General features: G+C 38.9%; 1 protein-coding gene across 2 annotated transcripts; it reads right to left on the reverse strand.

Annotated features, from left to right (window-relative positions):
• Positions 1–200: 200 nt before the first annotated feature.
• On the reverse strand, positions 201–18,687 carry RCN2 (reticulocalbin 2). 2 transcript variants are annotated; one of them, XM_033189307.1, is made up of 8 exons: positions 18,670–18,687; positions 18,297–18,509; positions 17,818–17,923; positions 14,555–14,751; positions 5,922–6,035; positions 2,588–2,684; positions 1,561–1,703; positions 201–1,040 (listed from the first exon to the last, which is right to left on the reverse strand). In XM_033189307.1, exons 2-8 carry the CDS (start codon positions 18,438–18,440, stop codon positions 888–890), a joined length of 954 nt encoding a protein of 317 aa, XP_033045198.1. In that variant the 5' UTR covers positions 18,441–18,509; positions 18,670–18,687; the 3' UTR covers positions 201–887. The 2 variants fall into 2 exon arrangements, with proteins under 2 accessions (XP_033045198.1, XP_033045197.1); XM_033189306.1 differs by lacking the exon at positions 18,670–18,687 and having other exon boundaries at positions 18,297–18,663.
• Positions 18,688–22,894: the final 4,207 nt, after the last annotated feature.

Below are 22,894 nucleotides of genomic sequence, written 5' to 3' on the forward strand. Positions count from 1 at the left end.
AGACCAATTAAAATGTGTCAGTTGCACATTCAATATTATGATTGCCTTATCAAAAAAAAGAAAATGCAGCAAGAATAATCTGACAGTTTTGAGAACCACCCACATAAAGGAACGGATGAGGCAAGATAATGTACAATACCACAAAACCTGTGCTAAATTCAATATTTATCTGAAAAATTAAAGAAAAGCAAACAAACATATAAAAAGATAGGACATTTCATTTTTAATCACTCAAAAATGAAAAAGGTTTGGACAATGTCAAATTCCACTCACCATAATGCTATAGTTATACATTAAATATAATTACTATCTATACATATGCAAAAATATAAAGTTCTATTTCATACAATAAAATCCTTTATAGAAACCATTTTAAAATTAAGCAGACCTTCTCAACACTAATACGTGAGGTCTAAGTCCTTCTAAAGGTTTCTTTAAAGGTTTTTAAACAAAATGCTAAACCTAAAAACACTGTCCTGTCAGTTCCCAAATTAAATCTACTTAGAACAAAAACGAAAATTTATAGCTCAGTCACATACTACTTAAATAATATTGTTCAGGCAACTCTAAAATCCTCCATGTTTTCAAGTATGGAAATAGAACTCAAATATTCCACAATACAGTACTAAACGGATGGAGTATGTAGGAAAGACTTCGTTGTCATATGGCACAACATTAATGTTTTGTTGCTTCAATACGTTTTGAAATAAATTATCAGGTATTTGGTTTTTTTTTCCTAAAAGACCAAAATTATAATCTACATTAAGATAATTCTGACTGTGGTAAGACTTAAGAGTGTAAAATACAACATCAACATTTTATCACAAAAGTAAAGCTGGTAACAAATTATAAAAGGAGCTAGTACTCTACTGAGACAGGCTCGGCGATTAAAGCTCATCATGATAGAAATAGTCATCATGGAGCTGTCTGCCATAATCTGTGGCTTCACTGGTGAGAAACAAGTCCGGGTTTTCCAGAATCTCTTCTTCAGAGAGCTTTTTGTCACCATTCAAATCCATTTCATCAATTAGATGAAGAGCCTTCAAAACAAAACAAAAAAGTATCAATTGTAATAAGTATTTTCAGCAAGATGTTCACAATTTAATGTGATCTGACTTGTCAAAATTATCCAGGTGTACAAGTACTCATTATTGTTTAAGTATCTAAAAATGTTACATGTAACCAAGTCTGTCTACTGCTTTTCCCATTATCTCCTTTCTTCATTTCTGCTGGGTTCTGTCTCTCTCTACTCAAATCCAATCCAGGATATATCAAAGCAAGGCAAAAATTATTATAACATACTTTGAGTCCCTGTAAGTAAATATAAACTATTATTCTATTCATTGTACTCTCAAATTAATACATGACACAATCTTAACTTCTCTGTCTCCCTGACAATCCAAAACACTTGGTAAATTCAAAACACAGCAATGCATCAATCCCAAATAACTCCATTACTTCTTTCTTTGGCTTAAGATTTTGAACTTCTTTTCCTATCAAAACCCCAGCACCAAATCTGGGGGAGGGGGTGGAGAGAAACAGTTGTTCTGTAACACTTACCTCCTCTTGTGCAATGCCCTGATTATTAGGTACTACCCAAGGTAACAGCTCTTGGGGATCAAGCCTGCCATCGTTATCTTTGTCATAATCATTCACGAATCTGTCTTTCTCGACAAGTATCCATTCTGGATCTTCATTTGCAGCTTAATATAAAAAAACACAAATATACATACACAAGAATACCACGTGTATCCAAAAAAAAATTTGGTATATCTCTAGAATAAAGGAAGTGAATTTAAAGTTTACTAAAGAAAGCCCAATAAAACAGAACTACTTAACTGAAAAGTCCTGACATAGGTACAAATATATAGTAATTTTCAAAAGTGACACAAGTCTAAATAACCCAGTTTTAAAATCACTGGATGTTAACACAAACTAGTAATTTTGTTAACTGCTATTTGTTCTGATATCTAGTTTTCCCAAATGTGAGTTGGGTAATGTTTTACTGTATATCATGTTTCTATACAAAGTTTCTTACATGTTTTCACAAAGTAATGCCATGTGTAATTTTAAAGTGACTATCAGAATAAGTAAAACTGGTGACCAATTTAAAAATGGCATTGTTTGGTGTCTTTAAGCAACATTCTGAAAAAACAGCTGCTTATATAAAAGCGAACTCTTAATTTCAAACATTTATTCACCTTCTACTAAGCTTCTGATATTGTGTTTACACCAGCATTTGTAGTATTTTATGTTTCCATCTCTTTTAAGATCCACCTGCAACAGCACAGGATTTTGTTTAAAAAGATCTACCTTCCTTCCTTCCCCATTTAAACTGATAATAAAATTAGATTTGTTCGAAAAGAAAGAAAAATGTTTCACTCTAGACATGGAAGTAAAAGTAAGCAAGACAGTGTTCTCAGATAAGCTATAAATCCATTCGTTGAACTTGCATTACAGTTGAAACAAGCAGGATCAGGCACAGACAGATCCTCATTAAATTTCTTGTCGAAGAGACCTTTCAATGAGCAAGGCTGTCTCTTTCCTCAATTCCTTTTCGCCTTTCACATTCTCCCAGGTGACTTACTTGGATCCCACCTGTAATCACCAAGAAATTCTTCCAAACTAACAAATCCATCACCATTTTTGTCATGTTCTTCTAAAGCTTCTTGAATGACAAATTCCTATTCCACATTCATTAGAAAAGAAAAAAAAAGGTACAAAATGTTCAGTCTCACCGCCATCTGATTCAATCGTACTACAGAACTTTTAGAAATAAATGATAATTATTGGAGTTCTAGTGGTGCAATCAGCTAGTAAGGTACTTATACAGGAAAAATCATTTTGGTTGTCCATGTCTTCAAGACAATCCTCCTAAACACTGGAATTTAGAAGCAAGAATAAAACCTAAAGTACTATGTAGCTTCAACTTCAACATCCTTAAGCTTCCGATATTGTGAAGAACTCCACTTTCACTCTCATATACAACCTCAGCGTTACACTCAGGCTATTTTCTACACATCTCTCCCTCTCAAGAAAGACATCTTGTACTCCCCTTGTCTTTAACTCCATTTGCCCTCTAATCCATAAACAACCCTAAAAGAGCCCTTACCTTAGAACTGCTGTTCTGCCTCCAGATCTAAAATGTGCCAGCCTGCCATTATACCTCAACCTCCTTGCTTCCCCTTTAGCAAACCTCGCCCTATCCATCCCAAACTGCCCCCAAACCTGTTCCTCCCTCTTATCAAAGCTTCTTATCAAACAACCAATCATTTTCCCTAAAGATGACTTGTTCAATGGCCAACTGTTTCAGTACTTTCCTCAATATCTTCCTATCTCTTTTTTTCAGATGGGGTCTCGCTCTGTAGCCCAGGCTGGAGTGCAATGGTATGATCTCGGCTCACTGCAACCTCTGCCTCCTGGGTTTAAGCAATTCTCCTGCCTCAGCCTCTCGAGCAGCTGGGACTATAGGCGTATGCCACTGTACCCAGCTAATTTTTATATTTTTAGTAGAGACAGGCTTTCGCCATGTTGGCTGGGCTGATCTCAAACTCCTGATCTCAGATGATCTGCCAGCCTCGGCCTCCCAAAGTGCTGGGATTACAGGCTTGAGCCACCCTGCCTAGCATCCCCAACTTTTTTTTTTTTTTTTTTTTTTTTAAGATAGGATCTCATTCTGTCACCAGGCTAGCGAGCAGCCGCACAATAATAGTGACTCTGTAGGCTCAAAACACTGGACTCAAGTGATCCTCTCATCTCAGTCTCCCAGGTAGCTAGGACCACAGGTGCATGCCACCAAACCTGGCTAACTTTTTTGTAGAGACAAGGTCTGCTATGTTGTCCAGGCTGGTCTTGAACTCCTAGCCTCAATAGGTCCTCCTGCCTTGGCCTCCCAAAGTGCTGGGACTACAGGTGTGAGCCACCATGCCTAGCCCATCTCTGACTCTTACCTTCCCTTAACACTTACTTAGTAAGTCAACATTCCTACATATGCTTTCTTCAAAATGTTGCCCAAATCTATTTCATACCATTGCCAGACAGAACTCTGGGCCATATTACATAATGCCTAAATTATTTCATTGCTTTTACTGGTAATTCCCCTCTTTAGTCTTCAATTGTTCCTTATTCTCCAGAGAATCAAGATCTACCATCCTTTGCCTGTCACTCTTGGGCTCAATTAGCTTGTCCCAACTTAATTTTGGCACTTAAATTACACCCAGCACTGTTCTTAAACTGGGTCATGTATTCTGTGCCAATGAGAAATTAGAAGCTTCACAATGGCAAGAGAAGTGGTATTAATAACAGTGTCTTACCACTGAGCTATGGAGAAAAATGTATCTGTAGCCTTGTTATGCAAGGCAGCAGGGTCTACCACGACACATTAAACAAAAAGCTGTATCTCCCCTCCTTGAAATATCCAGGGAACCAAGCCACATAGCTGGAGGCTGATGTCATGCAACAGACTTCAATATAAATGTTTAGTCTCTTTTTTAAAAAGCTATTTGTTACATTAGTCTTTATTTTCCAACGTGATGGTTTATGCTTTCAAGCCTGGCCAAGTCATAATCAGGACTCAATTAATGTTTGTTGAGTTAAACTTAGAATTCAACAAAAGTTTTGAAAAACTGGTACTTCTTTTAAATACTAAAGGGACGAGAGGACTCATTATGCTTAAAATTGCAAAAACATTACTAGTTATAAGCAGCTGCACCCCTACCAGCCCTATGAAGAAGAATCCAAACATGACGTTTTTCCAGACCAAAAGCTTTCATAAGTGATGCTGTAAATTAAACAGAAATCCTAGTATTACTAATATTGAAAAACCAAAAAAAAAGTCTGAAAGCTACAAAAGGATAAGGAAGGCACTGAAGGTAACATAGTTATGAGAGAGAAAATAGCCTGAGGAAGCCTGCTGCTCACACATAGTATAAAGATTTAAAAATTCAGTCCTTCACCTTCTCCCTCCCAATAAGCAACTTCACCACCACCAGAAAGCCTCCTTACCACTCCTAATTTTAAGTGGGGAGAATTAGGATCATTTTAAATCTGTGTATCTCTTAAAATTCTGGTTATATGATTTATTTTAACAACTTAATGAACAGGTTTTAAAGTTTTGGTCACTTGGGAATGTAAATTCATACAACCACTATGGAGAACAGTTTGGAGGTTCCTCAAAAAACTAAAAATAGAGCTACTGTATGATCCAGCAATCCCACTGCTGGGTATATACCCAAAAGAAAGGAAACCACTATGTCAAAGAGGTATCTGCACTTCGATGTTTGTTGTAGCACTGTTCACAAAAGCCAAGATTTGGAAGCAACCCAAGTGTCCATCAACAGATGAATGGATAAAGAAAATGTACATATACACAATGGAGTACTGTTCAGTCATAAAAAAGAAAGATCCACGCAACAACATGGATGGAACTGGGGACCATGTTAAGTGAAATAAGCCAGGCACAGAAAGACAAACATCGCATGTTCTCACTCATTTGTGGGATCTAAAAATCAAAACAATTGAACTCATGGACATAGAGGGTAGAAGGACGGTTACCAGAGACTGGGAAGTGTTGGGGGAGGGGGCGCTAAGAACAGTTAATGAGTACAAAAAAAATAGTAAGAATAAATAAGATCTACTATTTGACAGCATAACAGGGTGACTACAGTCAGTAATAACTAATTATACATTTAAAAATAACTAAAAGAGTGTTCACTGGATTGTTAGTAACACAAAGGATAAAAGTTTGAGGGGATGGATACCTCATTGTCTATGATTTGATTAGTTCACATTGCATGCCTGTATCAAAACATCTCATGTATCCCATAAACATACACACCTACTATGTACCCACAAATATTTAAAATATATTTTTTTAAAGTTTTGGTCATTCAGTAATTCTCTTAAAAATGTTTCTTTCTTACCGTCATATAATCAACTTCTTCAGGATGCTCAAAAGCAATAAATTCTTCAAGACTCAAACCCGGACCTGAATCCTGGTTAGCTTTTTCAAATCGCTTCTTGTCCTTTAAGTGAAGCTTTGAAAATTAAAATTTCTCATTAGTATACCACATCATTTTAAATACTTTGAAAAATACAAACTTTGTGAAATTTAAAGTACATTCCCATCCATTATCTCATTTATCTTCACATCATCCCTTTGAAGGTAAGCTACACAAATACATGTATTAGAGGCAGGATAGACTCACAAGCTCTAGAGTCATATAGACCCAGACCTGAATTCCAGCAATGCCACTTACTAGCTGTGGTGTCAGCGCAAACTGCTTAACCTCTCTGGTTTCCCATTTATCAAATTGGGGTAAAAATCTCTAATAAGCAATTGGGATGAGAATCCGTACTACACAATTAATAAACCTTAAGTATTAAGTATTTAATGATCATTGATAGAAAAGCAGATTAAGTGATTTGATAAAAGTCAGAAATACAGCTAAAAATACTGAGCATGGCATAGTGGCACACGCCTATAGTTCCAGCAACGTGGGAAGACTGCATGAGCCCAGAAGTTCAAGGCCAGCCTTCACACCGTAGCAAGACCCTGACTCAAAAAACAAACAAAACTACTGAACTTGGATCCTCCCTATTCTTTCTACAGTACTATACAGTCTACTTTAATAATTAATCTCAATACTTTTTTGCATGCCCAAAAGTCAATAAATTTATACCATGTATTAAATCTTGGTAGGGCTTTTAAAAATTGTTTCTGGTCCTCTAAGTGACTTTTCAAAAATACATTATTGTTTCAGAAAAACAGTCTTGTTATGTTGAGAATCTCATAATATTAGCATATGTACCTAATATTTGGAAATCTTTTCCTTTTTTTTTGGGTGGGGAGATGAGGTCTCACTGCGTCATCCAGGTTGGAGTAGTGGTGCAATCTCAGCTCACTGAAACCTCCAACTCCCAGGTTCAAGTGATCCTCCCACTCCAGCTTCCCAAGTAGTGAGGACTGCAGGCGTGTGCCACCACACCCAGCTAATTTTTTGTATTTTTGATAGAGATGGGGTTTCACTACGCTGCCCAGGCTGGTCTCAAACTCCTGAGTTCAGGCTATCCACCTGCCTCAGTCTCCCAAAATGCTGGGACTACAGGCATGAGTCACCATGCTCAGCCTGGAAGTCTAGTCTTAGTAGGCTCTTTATAGTGTTAATTCTGTATATTCAGATATAAATACATCAAAAGTTTAAATGGATCCCATGTAGAGGTTTAATAAACACACATCCTTTTCAACTTTCTCTCCCATCTTCCCCTCCACCCCCCTTTTTCTAAATAATTCGGCAGCTATCAGGGACAAGGCTGCTTTTGATAAAATTTTCAATGGTAATTCTGTAATCAAGAACCTTGGGAGCCAATAATGCTATATTGCTAATCCTGCATAATTTCTGTTTTAAGAATTTCTGGGAATACCTTTCCTTCCTATAAACTGATATGTATTAAACTGTGCATTTCTTTAAAGCACAATTTCAAATATTTTAGAAGCTCTTAAGTGTTTCACTACTGAATAAAAATGCCCTTTTCAGTTTTCTAGAATAATAAAGGTCAGGTAGCATTTACCTAAACACTAGTTCTTTTACAATTACTGATTTACAGCGGAGAGGCTCACCTCTTTCCCCAAAGAATTTGTTTTATTAACATCTAGACTCTATAAGCCAGTTATATTCACCCAATCATGACAGAAAAAAAATAATAACTTGTTTCCAAATACCTCCTTTTAACTTAATGTTTCATAATTTTAAATAACTAGACCAAATAATTTGTATTTTATGTTCAGGTTTAACATGGAAAAAGCAGACAAACAAGAATTTGAGGTACTCTGCTGAGTCAATCAAATTCTTTTTGAATAAACCATTATTCAAAATACCAAGTACTTAGATTTCCTTATGAAAGAACCCTTCACTTTGGAGCAAAAAGGTCCATGTTTCAGGAGAAGAGCTAAATTTGGCCAAATTTGCCTATGGAAAGAAAGGATCTCTTTCAACGAGCTGAGATTTCTTTAAAAAAAAAAAAAAAAAGTGAAAGGAGTAGCTTTTTCTGGTTCACATTTCATGGCCATTTGAAGAACACAAAATAAGAATAGCTCACATTAAATCAAAGAAGCCAAAAACAGAAAGACTGTTTTTTACAAAGTGGTAAATTCCTAAAAAAATAACAAAAAAGATGGTCAGTTTCATAAAACTTCAACACTCTTTTTCTTCTATATAAAAACCTTGTATTCTAGTAGAAGGTAAAAAGTGTTATGTATAGTAATAAAAAAGCTAACATAATCATTTATTTTTAGATTACAACAGAAACTTATTAGGAACAAAACTGCCATCTTTTGGTAGACTAATGATTCTACATGAGGAAATATATAATGTGTGATACTAGAACAAACGACTAGGTCTTAAAAATTCTGATTAGCCATATGCAAGGTTATATCGTACATAAATAAATACTGCTTATACATGCACATTCAGCAGTCATGCCTGTAATCCTAGCACTTTGATAGGCCGAGGGCGTATAACCTGAGGTCAAGAGTTCAAGACCAGTCTGGCCAATGTGGTGAAACCCCATCTCTACTAAAAACTTAGCTGGGCATGGTGGCACACGCCTGTAGTCCCAGCTACTTGGGAGGCTGAGGCAGGAGAATTGCTTGAACCTGGGAGGCGGAGGTTGCAGTGAGCCAAGATTGCAGCCTGGGTGACAGAGCAAGACTCTGTCTCAAAAAACAAAAACAAAAACAAAAAACACTTGAACTTTTGCCAGATGGGTCTCCAAACTTTAATTATCCTATGTTGACTATAACTGTTCTTTATATTATAAAGAAATGCTTCTTCAGGCATTTCACAGCCTGAAAGGGTTCTTTATTCTCTATATGAAAACTTACTAAATGTAAGATAAAATTCAGACTGGGCATGGTGGTTCACGCCTGTAATCTCAGCACTTTGGGAGGCCAAGGCAGGCAGATCACTTGAGGTCAGGAGTTTGAGACCAGACTGAACAACGTGGTGAAACTCAGTCTCTACAAAAAAAATACAAAAATCAGCCAGGCATGGTGGCATGTGTCCACAGTCCCAGCTACTCAGGAGGCTGAGGCAGGAGAATCACTTGAACCTGGGAGGCTAAGACTATAGTGAGCTGAGATGGTGCCACTGCACTCCAGCCTGGGTGACAGAGAGAGACTCCATCTCAAAAAAAAAAAAGGTGAAGTTCAGATATCAAGCTGACTTTTGTTAACCGACTTTCGTATAGAAAACTTTATTTTATTCACATATCCAATTACTTTTTACGATTATTTTATTTAAGGTATAGTGTTTAGTCTATAACTGAGACTGATTCATTCCTCATCCTTTATTTTTTATTTTGAAAAATAATGCACTGGGTTCATCTTTACATTCCACATCAGTTTTTAGGACATTCTTATTTTTTTTTTTAAAGAGATGAGGTTTCACTATGTTACCCAGACTGGCCTCAAATTCCTGGGCTCAAGCAATTCTCCTACTTCAGCCTCCTGAGCAGCTGGGACTACACATACACACAGGAAGTTACTTACAGCAAATTCTAAAAACATATGATTAGAACTTCATGAAGATAGAGACATATTCCTATGCTGTCCAAAAAAAAAATAACCAAAAGGACTCCCATTGAAGTGTTCATTTTAGGGATCGATCAATTCCTTTAGGCTGTTAAGATTCATCTAATTCATCCTTTAAAAGAAGAGTGTTATAATCAACACGTTCTAAGTAGCTGATAGGGAATGCAGAATTAGAACCAGACACCTTTTAAAAGAACTGTTCATAAACAATTTATGAGTCATGTATCTCATCAAAGTGAAGATTTTCTTCTCAGCACCATCTATTATATCACCTCCTTCTAAGAATACAGGAACACGCACTTCTTATTTTTTAATGGGACAGTAATTAAGTCTTTTGAGTAACAAAAAAATAAAAATAGAAAACACAATTAGAATCTAATTCCAGCAATATTTTAAAATACTGTATTTAACTTCTCTGTTGTTCCTAGGAAGGGAAATCATATCATACGATGCTTTGGCTTTAGATAAGTTGGTTTAAGATAAGTTAATTCCTATAGTAAATGAGGATACTTAATAGACAGATGATCCCAAATCTCATTATCACCACTTGTTTTTCCTTTAGTATTTACAAGTAGAAAAAGACTGAGTTTTACTAACTTTAGTCCACTATAGAATGAAGACCCAAATAAAAACAAAAGATACATTTTCCCCTTAAAAAAGAAAATCCTAATTAATCTAAAGGTGATAGTTAACAAATGCATAAAGTTTTAAAAAGTTGATTAAATATAAATTTATGTGAACTGTAAATGCTTTCTTCAACAATATTCTTTTAAATCAAAACAGAACTGCTTATCCCTCCAACTGCTACCATTTATTACTACTTATCCACACTATTATAGTCCTAAATAAAGTAGAAATTTTTTTTTTTGAGACGGAGTCTCACTCTGTCGCCCAGGCTGGAGTGCAGTGGCCAGATCTCAGCTCACTGCAAGCTCCGCCTCCCGGGTTCACGCCATTCTCCTGCCTCAGCCTCCCGAGTAGCCGGGACCACAGGCGCCCGCCACCTCGCCCGGCTAATTTTTTGGATTTTTAGTAGAGATGGTGTTTCACCGTGTTAGCCAGGATGGTCTCGATCTCCTGACCTCGTGATCCGCCCGTCTCGGCCTCCCAAAGTGCTGGGATTATAGGCTTGAGCCACCGTGCCCGGCCATAAAGTAGAAATTTTTATTTATTTTTTAGAAACGGGGTCTCTCTGTTGCCCAGGCTGCAGTGTAGTGGCATAAATATGGCTCACTGCAGCCTTGACTGCCTGGGCTCAAGCAATCTTCGTGCCTCAGCCTCCCAAATAGCTGGGACCACAGGTATGAACCATCATGCCCATCTATCTAATTTTTAAATTTTGTTTAGGCATTTGCTAACTATACAGCTTTAGATTACTTAGGATTTAATTTTTAAGGGGAAAATGTATCCATCGAGATGGCATCTTGCCACATTGCCCAGTTGTTCTTGAACTCCTGGGCTCAAGTGATTCTCCCACCTTGGCTTCCCAAAGTGCTGAGATTACAGGTGTGAGCCACCACACCTGGCCTGAATGGGAATTATTATCCTCATTTTTGGAGATGAGGAAACTGAGGCACATGAAAGTTTAAAAACGTACCGAAAGTTACACAACTGTGAAGTGCTGGAGCTAAATGTGAAGCTAAGCAGACTGGCTCTGAGGATGGAGCTCCAAACCTCCACATTGATGGTGTAGTTATTAGCAGAGAATTAACCAACTTAGAGTTAGTGGTGGCTTACAGAGTTCAAGTGGCCAATATGATTCTAAACAAATAGCACATTTAGAAAGCATTTACCAAGGAGGGAATGGGGTGTTATTGTTTAACAGGTACAGTTTCAGCTTTGCAAGACGAAAAGAGTTCTGGGGATTAGCTGCACAACACTGTGAATGTACTTAGCACTACTGAATGGTACACTTTAAAATGGTTACAATAGTAAATTTGTTATACACTCCGCCCTCCATATTTGTGAGAAATTGGTTCCAGAACCTCCCTCAGATACCAAAACCCAAGGATGCTCAATTCCCTGATATGAAGTGGCATAGTATTTGCATATAACCTACACATATCTTCCCAAATATTTTAAATCATCTCTAGATTACTTATAATACAAATTACAATTTAAATGAGGAGTAAATCATTGTTACACAATATTGTTTAATAAGATAAATTATAGCCACAATAAAAATTAAAAGGTATATACCATAACAGGATAAGTTAAGAAACAGAAGAGCCTTGACTATTTTCCAAGCACCCTTGACTAATGTTTTGGGTCAGTTTGCAACAGCATGTTTGATTTTATTTTTACTTTTTTCTACACATTAAAAGCTATCTTTAAAAAATTCTTGGTGATAGATACTCTAATTACCCTGATTTGATCATTATATTATGTTTGTGTTATATCAAAATACCACATGTACCCTGTAAGTATGTAAATACAACTACCATGTACCTATAAAAATATTTTAATTCTTTAAAATTAGTTTTCAAATACAAAAGTATTTGATACAGCAATTCCTCAAGCTCACAGTCATTTCTGTTGGTATACTTTTGGTTTAATAGACTTCCTAAAAGTCTTGAAAAAATTTTCTACTAATTCCCCAATAAAATTAGTCTTCCTCAGTTCTGCTTAATTAAGAAGCATATATTTCAACAAATTAAACCATGAGACACATTAGAACTCATAGTGATAATTAATTTTCAAAAAATGAGTACTTTGGGGCTAGGTGCGGTGGCTCACACCTGTAATCCTAGCACTTTGGGAGGCTGAGGTGGGTAGATCGCTTGACCTCAGGAGTTTGAGACTAGCCTGGGCAAGATGGTAAAACCCCATCTCTACAAAAAAAAAATACAAAAATTAGATGGGCGTGGTGGCTCCAGTGTGAAATCCCAGCTACTTGAGGGGCTATGTTGGGAGGATCACTTGAGCCCAGGAGGCAGTGAACCAAGATTACACCACCGCACTTCAGCCTGGGCAACAGAGTGAGATACTGTCTCAAAAAAAAAAAAAAAAAAGGAGTAATTTTAAAGAGTGTACTCACTATGAAAAATGGTACTGTGGTTTCTCAAAAAATTAAAAATAGAATTACCGTATGATCTAGCAGTATCACTTCCAGGTGTGTACCCAAAACAATGGAAAGCAGGATCCCATAGAGATCTGCAAATCCCAAATCCAAGATACTTCAATGAGCATTTCTTTTGAGTGTCATGTCAGTGCTCCAAAAGTTTCATATTTTGGAGCATTCTGATTTTGGAATTAGGGATACTCAACCTGTACATACAACAGAACATTACTTTGCCTTAAAAAGGAAGGAAATTCTGATGCATGCTACAAAATGGAATAATCTTGAGGACACTATGTTAAGTAAAAATAAGCCAGTTACAGAGACAAATACAGTGTATGAGTCTACTTAGATGAGGTACCTAGAGTAGCCAAATTCAGAGACAGAAAGTAGAATAGTGGTTGCCAGGAGCTAGTGGGAGGAGGGAATGGGGAGTTGTTGTTTAATGGGTGCAGAGTTTTCACTCTGTAAGATGAAAAGAGTTGGGGAGATTGGTTGCACAACACCATCAATGTACTTAACACTGCTGCACTGTATACTTTAAAATGGTTACAATGGTCAATTTGTTACACAGTTCTCCCTCACACATTCCTGGGAAATTGGTTCCAAGACCTCCCTATCAAAATCTGAGAATGCTTAAGTCCCTGATATAAAATGGTGCAGTATTTGCATATAGCCTACACACATCTTCCTGAATACTTTAAATCAGGGACCCTCAATCCCTGGGTCGCGGACGGGTTCTGGTCCATAGCCTGTTAGGAACTGGCCCACACAGCCAGAGGTGAGTGATAGGCATTACCGTCTGAGCTCTGCTCTGCCTCCTGTCAGATCAGGGGTGGCATTAGATTTTCATAGGAGTGCAAACCCTATTGTGAACTGTACATGTGAGGGATCTTGGTTGCGCATTCCTTATGAGAACCTAATGCCTGATGATCTGAGGTGGAACGATTTCATCCTAAAACCATTCCTGCCCCCTCTGTCACACACTGTCCTGTGGAAAAATTGTTTTCCATGAAACTGGTCCCTGGTGCCAAAAAGCTTGGGGACCTCTCCTTTACGAGATGGGCGGATCACGAGGTCAGGAGATCGAGACCATCCTGGCTAACACGGTGAAACCCCGTCTCTACTAAAAAAATACAAAAAATTAGCCGGGCGAGATGGCGGGCGCCTGTAGTCCCAGCTACTCGGGAGGCTGAGGCGAGAGAATGGCGTAAACCCGGGAGGTGGAGCTTGCAGTGAGCTGAGATCCGGCCACTGCACTCCAGCCTGGGCGACACAGCGAGACTCCGTCTCAACAACAACAACAAAAAAATCATCTCTAGATTACTTATAATACAAATTACAACTTAAATGAGAAATAAATCATTGTTATACTATATTGTTTAAGGAATAATCAAGAGAAAAAAGTCTGTACATGTTGAGTAGAGACACAGTTTTGTTTTTTGTTTTTTTTTTTAATACTTACTTTTTCAGATACGATCCTCAGTTGCTTGAATCCACAGAGGTGGAACCTGTAGATTTTTTTAAGTGAGTATATAAAACTATGTGTTTAAAAATGGAAATGGGCCATAATGGTCTTCTTAATAAAGATAAAACTGATTGTTCAATGATATTAAAATATTGAGATACACATTCAAAACACATTTAAAAAGCAACTCTGGAAATGAGGACAATTAAATGATGCAGCTGAGAAAAAGAGATACAAGGATCATGTAGGTAATCTAGAACAAGAGTCCTAAATCTGGCCAGAAAGGAAGTCATCAAAATGACTGCTGAAGTGGAACAGGTGATTTCCTAGAGAACAAGACAATCCAGCCTACGACCTCAGGCCCTCTCGTGCTCATTCATGCAGGAAGGTAAAGTGAACTGACATGATCAAAAGGAACAGCTTGTACACATGAACTCACCTTCCTAAAGGATTCCTCTTCTGCATCATCCAGAGCAGTGTTCTCATCAAAGTCAATTACACGATCATACATCTGAATGTTATATTCATCCCATGTCACAGTATCATCACCGTTTTTATCATATTCAACAAACTGTTGTTTTGCTTCTTGCATAGCATAATGCTTAAAAGACATCTGAATCCATGAACTGAGTTCACCTATAAGAATTTCCCAGAACACAACGTATGTGATGTTAATTCTGATACTTAAGAGTAAGGATTTCCAAACCTCTGAAAAGGCAAAATCTTTGATGTTTGCAAATACTGAGAATTGGCCTAGTTGTATTAATAGAAATGGGGTAGGAAAGAAAAGTCTGTTTAGAAGAGCTCATGGAGCTTTTTTTTTTTTTTTTTTGAGACAGAGTCTCGCTCTTTCACCCAGGCTGGAGTGCAGTGGTGCGATCTCGGCTCACTGCAGCCTCTGCCTCCCGGTTCAAGCGATTCTCCTGCCTCAGCCTCCTGAGTAGCTGGGACTACAGGTGCGCACCATCACGCCCAGCTAATTTTTTATATTTTTAGTAGAGACAGGGTTTCACCATATTGGCTAGGCTGGTCTCAAACTCCTGACCTCATGATCCACCTGCCTCGGCCTCCCAAAGTGCTGGGATTACAGGCATGAGCCACCGTGCCCGGCTGGAGCTTCTATACTATAACATATGATCTAAATATAATGTAAGCTCCATAAAAGTTTGGGTATGTTCTGTTCACTGATGTACATCAACTGCCTAGAAAGTTTCTGGCTCTGTAAGTATTTGTTGAATGAATTACCAAGTGGCCAAAACAGCACTTTACTTTAAAAAAAATACTATCCAAAATCTTGCAGAAAACCTTTGCTAACTACCACAGATCTCTCAGGAAGCATAAATATTTTGATAGCTATTTATTTTAATATGTATTATAAAAAATAGTGTTTTATATTTATGAAGGCGATATAAAGTCTTCCTTTAAAATAAATTTTATGTGAGTTGAATTAAAACTATATTAAGAAAATAATACATGGTTAAGTAGATACGGCCTAAATTGTGAAAAGGTATTCAAGTGACTAAGAATACTGCTTCAGTATATTACCTTTATATATATGTCATAAAACATCTGGAGGAAATTTTAACAAAATTATGGGTAGTGATTTATGCCCTTCCTGCAACAGCTATCTGTCTTAACTTGGTACCTGAAGGCATGGGAAAAAAGTTTCTAAAACTCAAATGTCCACTTTTGAATCAACTTTAAAAAAAATCTATTCAGCTGGGCTCAGTGGCTCACACCTGTAATCCCAGCACTTTGGGAGGCTGAGGCAGGTGGATTACCTGATGTCAGGAGTTCGAGACCAGCCTGATCTTGGGTAAAACCCCGTCTCTACTAAAAACACAAAAATCAGCTGGGCGTGGTGGCCAGCACTTGTAATCCCAGCTACTTGGGAGGCTGAGACATGAGAATCACTTGAACCCGGGTGGCAGAGGTTGTAGTGAGCCAAGATCACACCACTGCACACCAACATGGGTGACAAGACCAAGACTCTGCCTCAAAAAACAAAACAAAAAAAAACCTACTCATAGAAATATTTACTAAACTACACTAAAGGAAACAGGGAGGGAAGAACACGAATATTTGTTAGGACAGGATGAGTATACCATTTATCAGGTCCCTCTACACTTGTTGCCTCTAATCTTCAAAACAATGCAATTATAATCATCACTATTATACAGGTGAGAAAACTGAGGTTCAGAAAAGTCCAAGCCTTCATAACTAGTAAGTAGCAGAGTCCAGATTCAAACCTGTTTGGCTTCAAAGCCTAAGCTCCTACTGAGTTTTGCTACCTCTTAACATCTGATTCCAGACCTAGCCCTCAAAGAGTAAATTGCCAAAATTATCTTAAGGGTCCTCAAGTAGAATGAAGGCTTTTGTAAGCACCATGAGTCTTTCTTCTAGTTTATTTAAAGAGATCATCATGGCATAGAAGAAAACAGAATGGAACAGGGATCAGAAAGAAATGTGGGTTCACACTTCAGCTTTGCCATCAGGGGGTAGTTTACCATCTCAAACTTTTCTTCTCATCTGTATAATGAATATTTGGACTAAAATTTTTCTAACTTTAAACTTCTTAAAACCTTACTATTAAATATTTGAACATATCTAGGTCTTACCAGACAGGTACCACGCAGTCTTCCAAATCAACGTGTTGTGTTCTTTTATTACTCTAGTATAACCAAAGATTGACTTATTCTTAGATTGGATAATCAGAGTCCAAAGGTTTTGCTATTATTGTCTAATTAAGTGGAACAAAAAAGCCCTTAATCTTCCACAGGGTTCCAATGTGAATATGTCATTGACAGCACAACTTAAATTTGCCAGTTTTTAATTTTCTCCAGCAACTTCATTCCTTGATGATGAACAGCATTTAAATCAGAGTTACAGAAAAACAGCTAACTTAAGAGTCACAGTAACAACCTGAATTTTTCTGAGGACCCACTTGGAATGCTGACAGGGTACATCATTTGAATTGAACAATGGGGAGAGACAATTGCACAGCAATTTATTTAGCACATTCTTTTAATAGTCTGCACATTTCATTTCTGACTAGAGAATTTACCTGAGAGCACTCACATTTTTTTTTTAACTGAAGGATATTAAAACCTGAAATAAGAGCAGGACACCTGGATTCTAGTCCTAGCTTTGCCACTTATTTGTAGAAGGCACTTATCCATGTGCTTCATTTCTTCATCTCCACAAAGTGATGTGGACAATATGATCCTAAGGCCCCTACCAGCTCTAATATTTTGGTATAATGTTGTAATAAACGTAATTCACAGGCAACAGGTCTTTCTCTACTTGCTTACAAAAAGAAGCAAATTCCTAAAATTTAAATGAAGCATAGATCAAAAGAGCAAATCATTTACTGCAGTAAAGTTTTGGGGCATATTTCTCTAAAATAAATCATATTGTTGACACTAACAAAATTCATGTGAGAAAGAGGGTGTCTGTCTCAAGGTGTGACCTGCACATAGAGTATAGGGTCAATGATGTTTATATATAACTGGAGAAAGCACCGAGTTTTACTTGGTTCTCAGGGTCTAAAGATTTGTAGGTATAAAACCTATTCTCTATGTCCTTTTATCCTTCTCACAGGACTTTCAACTTGGGACACTAGCAATCTATACATTCGGCAGACACCCTTGCTTAACATGTTTGTGTTTGTCTCCATTGTTAGTTGTGTAGGGCAGTCCTTACTTTCAGTGAGAAAGCCATCTGAGTCCAAGTCGATTTTCTTTATGATCGCCTGCAATCTTTTTTGCTGCTCTTCGTGGCCGAGTTTAACATACTCATCCACATCTTCCTTTGGGGGAAAGGACACACAGGAGGGCCAAGCATTACTATCAGTGGGGCAAAATGGTGGAGAAAAACAGGGCTACTAGAAGACCCCCTTGCCAAAGGGTTTCGGGGTCACCTGCACCTGCACTTCAAGGCCCCGACTCCCTACACACCCTCCATGATCTGAGGGTAGAAGAGATCCAGCTCTTGGGCCGTGCTATCTCCTCAGGCTTTCCAGGCCCCGGGACCCCCAGAGAGCGAGCGCTGCGCCACCCGGCCCCCATTGTCAGGTCCACCTGGCCAGGCCTCGCCCGGCCGCCCCTCTTTGTCCCGGGACAAAGCCCGCGGCGGCGGCGGTGCGAGGCCCGGCCTTCCCAGCACCGGCCTGGCCGCCTCACCTGGACGCCCAGCAGCGCCTCGCGGTCGTAGTCGCTGCGGCGCTCGCCCAGCGGGTAGTGCAGCTCCTCGGCCTTGCAGGCGCCGGCCGCCGCGGCGCATAGCAGCAGCAGCCCCAACGCCGCGGGCCTCGGGCCCAGCCGCATCGCGCCGGCCCGCGGAGGACACCGAGGGATCCGAGGAGGGAGGCGGACGGGGGCCGGGGCCGGGGCCGGCTGCGACGCTCTGCGGGCGGCTACAGAGAGGCGGCGCGGCGTACGTTGAAGGCAGAGGGAACGAGAGGCGGAACCTGCGGTGGCGGCCACAACGCCCAGGGACTGGCCGGGGGCCGGTCCACCAATGCGGTGCGGAGGCGCGCCAGGAGGAGGCCTATATGGCCGGCGCCGAGTGGCGGGGCCAGGCCGCGCCGCTGATTGGACAGCGGGGTGCTGGGGGCGGGCTGCCGCGATGTCGGGGTCAGCAGCCACCCAAAGAGCTCCAGGAGCCATGCTGGGACTGCAGACAGTGGAGACCCCCACGACCCGCGCCGCGCCTTCTCTTTCCCCCGACACGCTTCGAAAAGCACGCCTCCACCCCACTCCTGCCCTGTCTTCCCGTCAGCCTTGTTCCTACCATAAACTCCTGGTTCACTCCATGTGTCACTCCTACCGTCCATCAATGAGAGAGGCTGGAGGTTTCTGTGATAACAATACAATATCGAAAAAAATTGCCTGAGGAATCAGCCAACAGTATTCTTTCCCAGTCTTCAGTGTATCTCTACTTACTTATTTTATCAGAGTAGGACGTACACACTCAGGAAGTGCAGCTAGATGCTTGTATCTGATGCTCAGTTTCGTGATTTACAAGTTATATGACCTTGCTCATTTCTTGGCCGCTGAAAACTTGTTTGCTCATCTATAAAATGGGCATAGTAATAAGACTACCTTAAAGAATTGTCGTGAAGATTAAATAATGTCATGGGTTTAGAACAATAGCTGGCACATAAGTGTTCAGTGAATGTAAGCTTTCATCCATGTAAGTAGAGAAACGAAAGATGATTGCACAGAAGGAATAGCTTGGTAAGTACCTAGCAAAACCTTTAGGGACAGAATGCCTATACACATGGCTTCTATTGCATGTCTATTCACGGGTTTATGTAGTTTCTTCACCTCATCCTGAACACATTAAACTCTAAGGAATTTGTAGGCTGCAGCTTGAGCCCTTTTCTTTATTGATTGCTCCACTTAGGATCAGGCCTTTCACACAGAAGAAAAGGCTTTCTGGGTCCTCTTTCATTTCTCTCAATCTCTGGATTGGGAGCAAGAATTCTGTTCCAAACTGCAAAACTGAGTGGGCACAAGTCGCAGAAATTTCCTGGGTCGGATTGAAATGTATTGTTTGGTCACAGAACATTGAAAGATTCACAGAGCAAAGTGTAAGTTCAATCTTTCCAATGTTATAAAGATCAACGAAGAACAAAATTTTAAATTTCAGAGTATAAATAAAAGCAAATTTTAGAGTTGATTTCATTAAACTAAAAAGAAAACCCTTTATTGCTGGATTTTAATTTTCACTTCCGTTTGGATTTTAAGGAAAAAAAGAGAAAAATGTCCCAATTTAATATAAGGAACTCTGCGTTGTACCTGTTGTTCTCCAGTAAGTAAAAGGTAAACTTTAACCAGCTTCCAGTGTGATTCTAATTACAAAAGGTAGGCTACAAGGTACTGTGGAAGTTCTTCTAAACTCAGGAAATCCACAGATGGGAGTTTTGGGGGCCAAGGGAACTTAATGATATCTAAAGAGACAATGGAGTAAACAGTATCAGAAGTCTGGGTTCTGTCTTCAGCCCCTAAACAGGTTGCTTTCGCTCCCTGGGTCTATTGTTTTCATCTGGAGGAAAAGGATTGTGTTATCTCAGTGGATCTTAATTTGAGATCTTTGGGTTCCTAAGTGGGTCCCTGAATGGTTTTCAGTGGTGTGTTTATCCCAAAATCTTTGTGCATGTGTATATTTCTGGGGAAGAAATCTATAGCTTTGCTTTTATCAGAGTTTCAAAGGATCCATGTGGCAGAAAAAGTTAAGAGTCCCTGAAGAAGGCTCTGAGCAACTTTTTGACTCTTAAAATCCATGATTTTATTGGAATTGTTTGGAAGCAGATTACAGTAAAGGCTTATCCTTAAAAGAGGCAAGACTGATCCAATGTCATTACTTGTGATTAATCCATTTTACTCAGGGAAAAATAAATATCTAAAATAAGTAACCTGTGCGAAAAAAATGTGTTATGAGAATCCAAAGATCAATTTTCTTGACCTATAAAAGCCCATAGCACATAGCAAAATTGGTTTTATTTATATTTTTATTGAGGCGTAATTTACATAAAGTACACAAATGTTAAGTATACAGTTTGATCATTTTTTTGGATTTGTTTGCTGTGAGAGCCTTGAGGTAGGGAACTGTGTGATTTCTCCTAAATTTTTGTGAAATGTATGAATTCAGCTATTCTGGAATCTTTTAGAAGTATGTATTATGGATAGTAAAGTTAACTTTGAAACTATTGAAAGAAAGATTTGATTTCTTGCTTTTTGAGTTTGGTAAGATGTGTGTTACAATAAGCAGTGGCTTAAAAAACAAAGCAATACTTAATATATATGGCGTGGACCCTTGTGTTGCAGGCTGATTTCCACCAGAATGAATGAGATTTGGCACAATAAACAACTTAAGTGAGAAAGCCAACAAACTCAATGACACTGCAGCTTTGCACAGATGGAAAACACAAGACAAAAGAACAGACTATAAGGCAGTGAATGGGAGAACAACTTAGACTGAATGATCATGCAATTAGGGGGATTTTGTTGGCTGTTTAATCTTTTGTCAGTCTTTTGAGGGGAGACAGAAATGTGAGAATTCCAGGGGTATGGTGGAGTCTCAGAAGGTGACAAGAAAATGTGTAGGTGGGTGGGTGTATTATAATACCTTAAAAATCTTTTCATTTCCAAGGAGTAGCTGAATGTGTAAGTAGTCACAAAATCTTTATAACCTATTAGAAGTACTTCCAAGAAATTCAATGTAACTGTTTTTCACTGAATAAGATTTCCCTAAATTAAAGATGGATCTGTCCCAATGATAGCTCCATCCTCAAACAGAAGCCATCCTCCACTTCCAGCAATTCACATTTACGGCCCTTGGCCAGTTATACTGGTGCATCTCTTGCCCCAAAGGTAGCCCAAGTGGACAGATATTAGAGTGCCTTCCCTGACTTGCTCCCTATACACATAGGGTGACCATACATCTTGGTTGACCTGACATGATTATTAATCATGACTATTTCACACTCAAAAGTATACCAGAATGGGGTGATAAATTTTATGGTTACCTTACCTTTGGGCCTAACATTCAAACTGTCCAGCCCCCTCCCTGTACTCCTCCCCAAGCCCCAGGCTTTATTATGCCTCAGAACCTTTTCCCACACTCTTTTCCCCCAGGTTTTCAACAATAGGACCTTGAAGTCTTAGTCAAACACATTAGCAATAAAAATAAAGAACACTAAGAAAGAGGGCATGAAAAGAGGAATAAGACTGTGGCTTAAGCAAGCGTTTCTTATGAATTATAATGAAATTGATTTACTTTGGCATTACTAAACCAGCTCTGAAGACAATTTCATGGAGGAAATCCAAAGCTGAAACAAGCAGAGTGACTTTGAAAGACAGCACTTCTTGAATTTATAAGTTCTTGAGTGTTTTAAGAAAACTCAGGCATGGCTTTAAAGTCACACCATGCATTCAAGTTTTAGGTATTCACAGATCTCACTGAGGAAGAGAAAATGCAGCTCTGATTGCAACTGCATCACAAGATGGTGTTCAGGGGATTGTGATTGATTTGGGCTTTGGTTTTTTGATTCAGGATCAAACTCAAGTCTATGGGATTTTGAGGTTAATTTCTGTTTAAAAAATAAAACTAAAAATTGGCCAGGCACAGTGGTTCCTGCCTGTAATCCCAGCACTTTGGGAGGCTAAGGCAGGCAGATAGCTTGAGCCTAGGAGTTCAAGACCAGCCTGGGAAACATGGCAAAACCCCAGATCTGTAAAAACAAAATACAAAAAAGCATATTAGCTGGGTGTAGTGGCATGTGCCTGTAGTCCTAGCTACTCAGGAGGCTGGGGTGGGAGGATGGCTTGAGCCTGCGAGGCAGAAGAGGCAGTGAGCTGAGACTGCGCCACTGCACTCCAGCCTGGGTGACAGTGTAGAAACAAAGGAGTTACACAAGTTATGCATGCTTACTTGTTCATTTTTGCTTACTTATTTTAGGAAAACCAGTATATGCAAATAAGAAAAAGGAAAAAAGATCCCAAATCCCAGAAATAACTGCTATTAACATTGGGGTATAACTTTCTAGAGGTTTTCTGTGTGCAGTATATATACTTCTAAACGCAGTATCCTAGTCCATTCCAGAACAAAATACCAGAGACAGGATAATTTATAAATATATTTATAAATACAGATTTATAAATCTGTATTTATAATATATAAAGAACAAAAATTTATTTCTCACAGCTCTGGAAGCCAGAAAGTCCCAGATCAAGGCGTGGGCAGGATTCGTGTCTGGCAAAGGCTGCTCTCTGCT

Source organism: Trachypithecus francoisi, unplaced genomic scaffold, assembly GCF_009764315.1.
Source record: "Trachypithecus francoisi isolate TF-2019V2 unplaced genomic scaffold, Tfra_2.0 Lachesis_group3, whole genome shotgun sequence".
NCBI classification, from domain to species: Eukaryota; Metazoa; Chordata; class Mammalia; order Primates; family Cercopithecidae; genus Trachypithecus; species Trachypithecus francoisi.